General features: G+C 40.2%; 1 protein-coding gene across 3 annotated transcripts in view; it reads left to right on the top strand.

The window, feature by feature from the left end:
- LOC126270867 (protein outspread) overlaps nucleotides 1-12,021 on the top strand; it is a 705,494-nt gene that overhangs the window by 642,784 nt on the left and 50,689 nt on the right. For all 3 annotated transcript variants that reach the window (XM_049974105.1, XM_049974106.1, XM_049974107.1), the window contains exons 13-14: nucleotides 185-335; nucleotides 10,424-10,591. In XM_049974105.1, coding sequence (XP_049830062.1) covers nucleotides 185-335; nucleotides 10,424-10,591 — 319 coding nt within the window. The remainder of the gene's footprint in view (nucleotides 1-184; nucleotides 336-10,423; nucleotides 10,592-12,021) is intronic.

The raw sequence follows: 12,021 nt of genomic DNA, 5'->3' as shown, positions 1-12,021 counted from the left end.
TCTTTTTATGTGGCTCTAATGGATAGTAATTCTTCTGCAGTGAGTTTGAAAATAATATTTTACCATACCTACAGCTTGTAAAACTGACACTGTGAAACTTGAGTACAATTAAAAATTTCTACCTGATGCATAAGTACAATGTTTCATCTCATTTCAAGACTTCTTAAGTTCTGTTGGCTTATAGGTCCAGATCAAACTCAAGATCACGTGTATATAAAAGATCAAGATCATCTCCTCCTTCATCACGGCACTCTACTTTGGATTCTATTCGTCCTGAAGATTTACTGGCATGCTGTGGGGAACTTCCTGAATCTGATGCAGAGGAAAGCATTGGTGTAAGTTTTAGAATGATTTTTTGAAATATGTGTAATGTATGTTTTACTCTAAAGAGATATGACTATTTACCAGTTATGAAAATGGGATCGAGTGGAACAAAACTAAAATAAATAAATTGCTTACTTTCAGAATCAGTTGTGCCAAGATTGCAGTTTGGCAGGTAGAATGTGGTGAGGGTTTGCATCAGAAGAGTAGGTGGAGGGAGAAAGAGCTGGGAAGAGAGGGGAGGGGTTGGAAAGGGTGGCTGGCAGCTTGAAAGAGGGCGACTGATGTGTGGGATAGAAATGTAGGAGGGGGAGGCAACTGGTGTATGAGACACCAATTCTATTGTATTTTAAAAACACATGCTGATTTTAACAATGTACGAGCAGACTGGTACTAAATTTAAATTGAGCCATGAGGATAATCTGTTGGATCCTAAGAGCTCATTCTGTTGTGATATGTACTTTGATGTTTCAACTTCAGCCCACTCCAGTTCATAAAAATATAAGGAAATGTCACAGATTGCTCTGAAACAGTTCACCCATTTAGGATCAAAGAAACGTAACTCCAAAAACAGTGTTCTAAGTAAATTCGATTTAAAGGTTTTGTCAAAAAAAAAAAAAAAAAAAAAAAAAAAAAAAAAAAAAAAAAAAAAAAACTGAATACTTTATAATAGTTTTCACAAACCTTTCTATGGTAAATAAAAAGTATACTTCATTGACTGTTGTTTTCTACTAAGTGGTACATATTGTAGTCACTTGGTGAACACCAATGAAATATTTTATGAAATTATGCATGTAGTTAAGTTTTTCCAATCCTTACCTTAATGACTGCTGCTATATAACATGAATGCCAAACAAATAATATGCAACTTTAAGCAATATTATCAATAAAAGATTACTGCAGTTGTGTTAACAGTGTCTTTATAAATACAGATTACACAAAACAAGATATGGGAATGTGTGTCAGTGCTATTAAATGAGTACTATAAGCAAGATCATCATAGGAATACTTGAGAAACATCATCTCAGGCTGATCTTTCCTATATTGTATCCAAACAATCTTAAGCCATTTCACAGTTCCTCCATTCTTAGCAGTTTTCCTATTCTGAATTATTTTCTTCTGAAGATGGTTGATATCTAAAATTTGAGTGTTATTATCCATTTATGTCACTCTTGTTGGAGGTCATTCTTACAGTTGTATACCAGCCAATGGAATCAAAAACATCCATATGTTAACTTTTTCTTTTGATGCTCGTATGCACCGAGTCTACTTCCATTTGTGAATGTCCATGCTCAAAACAGCATTGGTTGATAGTTGGAATGTCTAGTGTATTCACTGCATGCAAACATACAGTGCTCATGTTGGCATTCCTGTTCTTGGGCCCACATGTATCAGAAAATGAGGTTATCAGTTTTCCTCGTGCATGATTTTTCAAAAAATCCTTCAGACATGAAGCCACCTCCATGGACCCCCTTCTTGCTGTTGTCTCATCCCACATGTAGCAATCTGTTTTGTTTTCCCCTACATTAAGAACTGTGACATTGTACACAGAGAGCTTTCTTTTATAGAATACTACCTTTGCATTCACTTGTAAGCCAAATTCAACTAGCAAAGATTCACCTTTTCTTGCATTTCCTTTCTTAATGTTCTTAAAATCCCTTGCCATTTCTTTCCTTTTCAAATGCTCTTCCTGTTCCCTTCTAAAATCTTTGTTTTCCTTATCGTCAGCCGAAAGGTGTGAAAACTTTAAACATTTCACACATCTTTTCATGGCCTGTGGAATATCACATTAAATTGCTTTGTGAATATCTCCCTATACAGCCATAATTTCTTGACGGTCTTTCCTTCCTCATAGCATTGTTCTCAATATAACCCATACATTATCTTAATGCTCATATCGGCAGGTATATAATCTGCTGCGCATTCTTTCCTCTTGTAATGAAAAGGAAGGGTAGGAAAACTCTTCATGTGTTTCCTTATAGCCTCTTTACTTTGTTCTGGTCTCTTTATAACTAGCTAGTGACATCCTCTTCGCTCTTTGTCAGTTACATGATGTTCATCTCTTTTTTTTTTTTTTTTTTTTCTCATAGTATTTCTTACAAAGGTTTCAGAAATGTCAAATGCCTTGAGAAAAAACTGCATACACACTTGAATCTTATCAGATCCCTTTATCAGATAGAATTTCTTGGTCTTCTTCCTTCATGAGTTATCCGATTTTGTCCTCACAGCTTGTTTCTCTTCTTCCACTAACTTATTTAGGTACTGCCTTTGTAGCTCAGCTGATCCAAGATCCCAGTAGGCTCTACACATATTTTGTCTGTGTTGCTCAGTAAACTTACCGCTGCATTGTCCTGGACATTTAGAGCAATCTTTTGGCTTCAAATTTCTTGCAGGAACTTCAGAATTCTTCTTAGAAATGTATGCCATACCATGCTGTCAATTGATTTTTCTTTGATTTCTTTTTCATTCCTCTTTAACGGCTACCCTGTTTTGTTTTTGTTTTGTTAATATTCTCAATACCAGCATTTTTATCTGCAATTTCCCCAGCCTGAGTGTGATGAGTTACTTGTGCACTAGTTGCATCCTCAACAGTTTTTGTGACAACATTCTTTACAAGGGACATTCTATGTTCAACACGCTGACTGTAACAATAACATGACAGGTATTCAGTAATTGTTCGGCTACTCTCCAGAATCTGTAGTGTTGTTCGGTTCATAGGATCATCGTCTGTCCTGGACCAATGATGTCCTGAGATTTCCACATCACATTCTTCTTCAGCTATGAATATTATTATTATTATAGTACTTAGTACTGAAATATATACACTAAGAACAGATTCTAATACTTATAAGATTCCAATTAATTCTGTTCCTTCTCCAGGCACATTTTCACCATCCTTCTTCCTCTGGACTCCATAGTGCTCCTACTTGCTTGTAAATCCATTCACAACTGAAACAATATTTGTCTTCCTTGCCAGGAAGTCGCATTTCATTGTTGTCACAGAACGATGGCAACAATGTGTCTACAGGGAAGTAGCGGGAAAAGCAACTTCTAATAGTCCTGTTAGGATCAGAGAAATGTAAGAGCTGTTCCGTTTCACAGATTAACACTGCGTCCTGTGATTTTAAAATGGATCAGCTCTTCTGTCTGATCCTTATAATTTTTCGTAAAATGTACATACGTTGACAACTGAAACGGAAACTACATGAGATAGAGTTATGCTTGTTTGATCGTAACATATGTCTTGATTCCGTGTACCTCACGGTACTAACAAATCAAAAGTGGCAAAAATATAGTTAGGTCTGCCTCATCCTCAGTGAGTAAATTCAGTATTAGAAATGGGAAACCATGGCTTCTTAATGCATTCAGTGACTATAGTGGTACTATCTGCAAGTCTAACAAGTTGGCTGTGCATGAACAATGTGCAGTCATACAAAGCATGTTACTGTAGAACAACATTAAAATGCAGTGAGCAGTCAGATTCATAGAGACAGTTTAAAGTAACCAGACAGTTGCAATGTGCAGCGATACAAAGTCAGTTCCTTTACATCATCACGTAAACACAGTGTCTTGCCAAATCTGTGAAATTGTCGTATTGGCTCACAATCTGCAAATGGTAACTAGAAAGTTGTGATACTGACACACCAAATCAATTTCCACTGCCAGAATTCACTCCTTACGCCCCACTTAGTTACACACTATAATCCCTGCAGTAAGTTCAGGGTTCTCTGCCTCTGGAATCCACAATATAACAGGCTTGTGATTGCTCAGTGTGTGTAGCTGGCCCCCTAAACAAACTGCATTCACAACTTGTGATCAAGGGTCATCCAGGACTGCTTTTCCTTGTGGCTTCATGCACCGTCTGACTGCCCCCCTTTGTCTCTCCACTGTGACCAGATAAATACTTCTGCAACCAAGGAGAGCAGACCACAAGGCATGAGGAAGTATAGCCAACCAATAGTGTCACCCAAGGCAATATTGTCAAGCACAGTTGCAACAACTATATTAATAATGGTTGGGATTACGTTAAGAAGTAGTAAAATTCTAACTTGTAAAAATATGCAGTTTCTTTCTACATAAATTTGTCTCTTTGATTATTAAATATCCCTTGTCCTTTTTGACTGTGCAGCTATGCATTAATTACTCAAGTTCAGTGGTAGGGAACATAGCTTTGAAGGAACTCCTTAAGTTCCTCTAAAACTGCTCTTTGCTACAGTACATTTGTAGGGTTTCACTTGTGAACTCTACTACCTTCATTTAAAAAGTTTATCTGATACATCCCACAGTACATCTTGTAAAAGAAACACACTGGAAGTAATGCATAAAATAATTATTAACAATTTTAGTTATTACTTTAATGCTGGTACCTAAATACATTAAGCAAACAGAATTTCAATTATTTATATTCCTCCTGGAACAAATGTCACAAACACCTAAAATTTGTCTCTCAATTTTCTATTAAAATGTCTTTCTATTTAGTACCATGTGCAAGTCAAGATTCAGTCCAAGTGCCAAGTTAACAGGGTTGGACTCTTATGACTTTGTTTGGGAATGTATTTGTAACTATGTAAAGTGGATGAACTTTAAATACACTGAGATTACAAATATTGTATTCAGTGGGAGTTTTACAGTATGAGCTTTACAAACATAAGCAGGAACCTACTAAAGGAAGCCACCACCACACTCCTTTGTGATCTTACTCATCGTGGGGGTGTAATTTAAGAGAAATATTGGAACTCATTAAAACTAAAAGTTGACTGTTTTATAATTATTTCTTGTATAATTCCTTTGCCGTAATAACTGTTGTTTGACTAAAGCAGTTAATGTTGTATTTATGATGCATACATTTCCCAGTGTGCTATACAGGTTTACTATAAATGATTCATTTATTTTCCATGTTCTATATTTTCAACAGTATTACATGTACAACTATGACTGATGCATGAATAGAACTGTAAACTCGTGGAGTTTGCATTGTGGCCACCAGTTGGTATGGCAAGTGCAGTTCCATAAAAAATAGTGACAAAGCAAGAAAAGAGTTTGTGTGTCTAAGAACATGTGAAATGTTACAACACTGCAGCATGCATTCAGAAGGAATTAAAACAGAAAGTTGCCACATAAACAGAGCACTGTGCATTGGTATCGACAATTTAGAGATTCTTGTTTCTGTAAACCGAAAAGTACCTGTTAACCAAGTGTGCCATATGCTACCATGTAAAGGGTGAGAGAGAGTTTTGTCCACAGTTTAAAAAAAAAATGGCTGGTATTATATGGCCGTCTCTTCAGTTGGCAATGAATCATTTAATACTGCTTCTTATGACACTTTAGCCTTCCCTTCCGTGACTGCATCTTGGGAGGTTGGCCAGGCTCACTGACTTGGGATGAAACACTTTCCCCACTGCCTGGCCTGCACTAGGACAGACAGGGACAATTTCACTACCACCAAGCTGTTACTTTTTGTGTAAGATATCGAAGACAAGTTTGATAAAGTGAAATCTCCCACTAAGATTTGGTCAGGTTCACTGTTGATCAAAACTACTTCTGCCACCCAATCTATGGCCCTTCATGCTTGGGGGAGGGGGGGGGGGGGGGTGAGTGGCTTGGAATATAGTTCAGGGAGTGATTTATCCTAGGGACTTCATCCTTCAAACTGATGAGGCACTCCGGGCCAGTTCGGAATGACATGGAATTCATTTTGTGTGGCTTGTTCAGAAATGTTGTAAGGACAATTGCATCAATACTGGCTCCTTTACTTTGGCATTTGAGTGAGATCTGTCCCAGAGAAGGTCAAGCTTGTTTGTTATCAGTGTGATGTGAAGTTATATGCCACTTGTGAGATGTTTTTGGTGTTTGCATTTCGGATATGTATTTCCACTTTATGGAGAAACGTCTCTGTAATGAATGTCGACACCCACTCCATGAGGGGAGCCCCTGTGTTCCGGCACCTGTGTGTTGATAGTCATGAGCATCACTCTCCACGCTCAGCAGACTGCCTGGTTTATAAGAAGGAAAGAAGATATAGGTGTATAAGTCCCTTGATCATTTGTCATACACTGAGGCTCAACTGCAATTTCACCCTGTGTTCATGACATCTAACTTTGTCTCTGTTACATCCTTTCCCTCTCCTCCCCACTTCTTAGCTTAGTCCTGCCCCTCTCTCCTTTCTCACCTCCCCTGCGGTTCCCATGCTCTTGGCCTCTGGGTGCCCCTCCTCCTCCTCAGCTGGAGATCTGTTGCCACAGCTCAGTTGCAGGACCCACAGTCCATGCACCCCAAGACTGCCCGTGCTCTCAGTTCCGGATCTTGCAGAGGCCTGCTCTCTCTCCATGCCTTGCTCTCCTTAACCTATGAAAGAGAAGAAGAAGAAGAAGAAGAAGAAGAAGAAGAAGAAGAAGAACTGCAAGTCTCAGGACAAGGCCCGTCTGGTGTCCCCAGAGGTGCCATCTCCCCCCTCGCAAGCCGAGTCTGACCTCTTATTTATGGATGTCACCCCATCCTCATTGGTGGTGTGACTGGCACCAGCTCATTCGCCTCCCGCTGAGATCTCCATTACCTGCTTATGCAGTGGATACTACCATCATGTAAGACAGTTGCAATCCCTTATTTTCTTCTACTTGGCAGCTTGTGACTCTAGATACCTTATTTTACTAATGCCTGCTCACCGACTCTTCGCTGGTACAGCACATTCTGTCGGAACCATGCTCGCCCTCTGAAGGCCTCTGGTGGCATTTGCACATCGGTCTGTACGGACATTGTTAGGACCTGGATTTCCCTTCGTACCACATTGGAAGCAGTTGCCATCCAGGTCTACTTTGCAATCTCTATCTTCCTCGTGACAGACCACCTACACTCTTTGCCCTAACTGCCTTCATTCAGAAACTCCCCCCTCTCTACCTTCCTCCTTATTGGGGATTTTAACCACCATCCATTGTAGGGCAGTGTTTTTTGTCTAGTTGGGGGCTCCTAATTGACCAGTTTCATGCAGACCACGACCTCTGCTTTCTAAATGATGGTTCCCTTACACATTTTACTGTCACCTGTGGTATTTTCTCTGCATTGATCTTTTGCTCATGCCACACAATGACCTCTGTGATAGTGACAACTTCACGTTGATTCTCTCATTCCCTTCTTACCTCCCAATGGTTTGGTTACCCTGCTGGGCTTTCCATCATGCTGATTGGCCTCTGTATACCTCCCAGGTAATGTTTACACCCTGTTTGTTGGGGTGTATTGATGAAGTCATTTGTGATATGTCCTGTAAGATAATTCACACCATTGACATTGCTGTTACCTGCTCCATGGGCCCCGTTTGCCACTGGCTAGTTCCATGGTGGAGCACAGCCATTGCCACCACCATCCACAATCGCTGTCGTGACTTGCAACATCTGAAGTAGCACCCATCTCCCACCAGTCTTATTACATTCAAATGTCTTTGTGCCAAAGCCTGTTACTTAATCAAACAGAGCAAGCAGGTGTGTGAGGGATTCTTTGTCTCCTCCCTACGTTCTTGTGTCCCCTTTGTCATGGATGTGGGCTATGCTCCACCCCCCCCCCCCCCCCCCCCCTCCCAAGGTTGCCATTGACAGCCTTCCATCCCTGACCTTGCCCTTCCAGGTGACCTTCGTACAGATCCATTGGGTCTCATGGAACAGCTAGTGATATCTGTTGTGATGACATTGGTGTCAGCCTCCTATCCAGCTGCCTTACTCCTCCAGAAACAGTGGACTCAAACTTCCCACTTCTTCTGGCCCTCTCTTCTTCCCTTGATTCAGACCCTGGCCTCGATTCCATCCGTAATCAATAGCTTCAACAACTCAATCCTCTTCGGTGACAATATCTCCTCCAGGTGTTTAACTGTATTTGTCCCCAAGGCATTTTCTCCTCTCAGTGGTATTGTGGTTCCTGAATGTAAACCCAGAAGGGTTCCACCATCCCTTGATAGTTACCAGCAAATCAGTCTGACCAATGTCCCCTGCAAGCTTTTGAATGGATGGTGGCTTGTCAGCTCAGTTGGGTCATTGAATCTCAGGACCTTTTCTCTTCTTACCAGTGTGGCTTTCAGAACGCATAGTGTCCAGTCAATCATCTGCTTTGATTGGATTCCACAGTTTGGCAGGCCTTTTATCAGTGCTGCCATCTTCTTGCAGTTTTCCTCAATCTTTTTAAGGCCTATGACACAGCTTGGTGCCATCACATCCTCCTTATGCTCCACAAGTGGGTCTTTGGGGCCCACTCTTGACTTTCATTCACAAGTTTGGAGAATGATGATGCACGGGGCTCTGTATAAAGTACCTTTTTCTCATTGCAATTAATGGACTTGTGGCCTTCGCCAGACCATTGGTCACCCCTGCTCTTTGTGTGGACGTTTTATGTATTTGATCTAGCTCCCACTCAGTGGCCTCTGTGGAGTGACAGCTTCAGGATGCCGTCCACTGACTTTTTCATGGACACCTGCACAAGTATTAATTCTGTCCCCTTAAGTCAAGGGTGGTGTATATTTGTCACCATACTACGTCCTTTGTGATTCAGAGCTGTACCTCAATGCCCAACCCCTGACTATGGTCCCCCAGTTCTGTTTAATGGGTCTTCTTTTTGACAATAAGCTTACTTGGCTGCTCCATATCCATCATCTGAAGGTTGGCTGTTTTCTTAAACTCAATGTTGTTCACTTCCTTGCTCACACCTCTTGTGGTGCGGGTTCTTCTCCATTTTTATCGGGCATTAGTTCTGAGTCATCTGAACTTTGGTTATTAAGTTTATGGCTCAGCTGCCCCTTCGATGCTGCACCTCTTGGACCCGGTTCACTAGCGTGGTATTGGTTTAGCCATCAGTTGCTTTCACACTAGACCTGACAGTTGTCTTCTGGTTGATGCTGGAATCCCTCCCCTTGCGGTTTGTGGTCCCAGCTCCTGGTTTTGCATGCCATCAGTATCCGCTCTTCCCCTGCTCACCTCTCCTATTTTATTCTTTTTGTGACTCTGGGACATCGCCTGCCTGCTGCCTGCTCTCGGGTAGATTTATCAGTTGAGCTCCACCTTTCTTCTTTGCACCATGATTTCCATCTGCATCCATGTCATTTTCCCCACATTGTCTCCTGACCAAACCTTCTTCATTAGATCCCCCCAGCACTTCCACCCCCTCCTGTCCTTTAACCTTCCTTCTGCCCTAATGTTCCTTTTACCTGCATCTTTTACCTTCTATCTCCAACCATCAACAGGCTGTCGACTGGATGCTGACATCACGATTACAGAATTACAGATACTCTGCATAAACCTGTTACATTGGCCACTGATGCAGCATATATATGGATCATGATAACCCTTTCAGCATGAACTAAGGCCTAAAGATGATGCATTGAAGTACCAGGAATGGTAGCTACACAATAAATAAGATCCTAAGGACAGCTGTAGGTGTTTAATTTTCTTACAATGCCAAAATTTGTTTGTTGTCCCAACTCGATTCATCTTCACTGACGATAATGAGACATGAAGATTTTAATGCTTTTCTTCTTCTTCTTCTTCTTCTTCTTCTTCTTCTTCTTCTTACTTTTGTAGAATTTCACTATTCTGGCCACTTCATCTGCCATTATGGTGTTGTACAACAGACACCAGAAACAAAGTAAACGGTTAATAAATTTTTTTGCATGAATTATTTATTTAATAAGACTTTGTAGAACAAGAAGTATTACTGTTAGCTTTCCACAGAAGCATAGCAAGACTAGAAGTCAAGGGAATTTTGTTTCAACCAATGGTTACCCCGTACTCCCCCAAACAAGTAACTGATATTGAATTTTCTCAGCTAGAACTCTTTATCTTTCAAGAAGTTAAGGGGAAGAAAAGACAATCAAAACTGGGGGAAGAAATATGAGATTTCATATGAAAGCTAATACTCTTACAAATGTTCATTTATAATACTCAAAGTAAATAGAAATATTTGATTCTGAACAGTTACTCAAATCCAGACTTTTTGCTGCACATAGGTGAAAAGTTTGTATTTTCCTGTTGGATTTCTGTAGACATCCACACCTCAGAGAAAATGCTTAGTAGAACCATGTCATTTTTGTACTCTGAATTTGCACATTTTTCAAAGAAAACTGTTTCAGGTCGACTCAGTGAAGAGCTCTTTGTTTGACTCGGCAGAGAGTCAATCAACAGAGGTAGAGGACTTGAAACGACGTCTAAGCATTGCTCTGTGTGATGTCAGTATTGCAGAGAAAGAGCTTCTCAAACTACGGCAAAACAAAGTAGAAATTGCTGCCCTTGAAAATAAGGTAAAAAGATTGGGAAATCTGCAGTGTTACTATCCATTTTGATTTAATGAAAATGATCCATTATTATTATTAACAAGATTGTAAAGTGTATGCAGTGATTTGCATTTTGATTTTTCACATGCTCGCAGCTTGTGTTCTACAATGAAATATTTCTTTGCTGGTGCATGAAGATGACACCCAGCATTTTATTGCATGGTAAACAATTTGGTAAGCACAGAATAGTAGGTTCTGTGTTCACAACTTTTACTTAGTGCTTGAATTTTCTAAATAGTATATGAAAAAACACAGTGTCCTTTTTTTTTTAAACACCTCTGTTTTTTACTTGGAGTGCACTAATCAATGTGTTCAACTGGTTGTGCCAAAATATTCCTTCCAGTCACATGGAAATGTTGAGTTGTTTGTGTGAACTGATTTGTGGTCATACAATTGAACTGAATTTTTGTTGCCTGGTGGTGCTGAATAGCAAGAGGTAGACACATTCGGAGTACCAGGTAGAAGGACTGGTGGCATGCATAAACAAGTTCAGAGCAAACTTTCACAACATTTTCATTTCTTTTTGAGGTGGGCTGCACTGTGGTTCATCTTCAAACGATTTGCGGCCATTTCTAAATCTGTTGAACCAGACAAAAACATTTGACTGGCTCGTACAGTTATCTCAAAAAGTTAGGTTGTAAGTCTCAGAAGCTGATTTCTTGGTTTTAAAGCAAAATTTCACACAAACTCATTGCTCCATTTCTACATCCATTTTCACGCAGACAGAATCCGGCAACAAGCCGTAACAGACCTGCACTCAACCAGCTTCCACAACGAACTGAATAAAGGAAACACAGTTTCCTGTCGGGGGGGCATTCAAGGACAAGGCAATGACTCTCTCCCACCCTCCATGTACCTGCCCACCAAACCAGTAAGCAGTAGCAGATCCATTCTTTAAACTATCCAATCACACCTTGTATATTCCAATCATCATTGTCAAAAACTTGCTCTAAATCTACAAATGTTATAAACATAGATTTACTTTCTTTTAACCTGCTTTTAAGAAAAAGCAGGTGTCAGTATTCACAACTGTAAGTACCTGCTTTGTTTGGAATTTGAATTATTACATTCTTCCTGAAGTATGAGGGTATTTCACATGTCTCCTATATCTTGCACCTTGCACATGAATTGGAATAATTTCTGGCTCCCCCAAGGATTAAAAAAATCCTGAGGGAATGTCGTCTGCTCAGGAGCCCTTGTTTTGGCTTAGGTTTTCGAGTGTTCTCTCAAATTTTTCTTGCAGTATCGTATCTCCATCTCATTTTCATCTTGATCCTCTTCCCTGCGATAATATTCTCTTAAAGTTCATTTCTCTTTTGAGGCTTTCTCAAATTCCTTCTAGCTTTCCGTTCTTTGCTTAGCATTGGCTTACCATCTTAGCTTTTGACATTCATAAA

Source organism: Schistocerca gregaria, chromosome 1, assembly GCF_023897955.1.
Source record: "Schistocerca gregaria isolate iqSchGreg1 chromosome 1, iqSchGreg1.2, whole genome shotgun sequence".
Taxonomy (NCBI): domain Eukaryota; kingdom Metazoa; phylum Arthropoda; class Insecta; order Orthoptera; family Acrididae; genus Schistocerca; species Schistocerca gregaria.
Note: the sequence above shows the minus strand (reverse complement) of the source record. Positions and strands in the feature narration are given on the sequence as shown.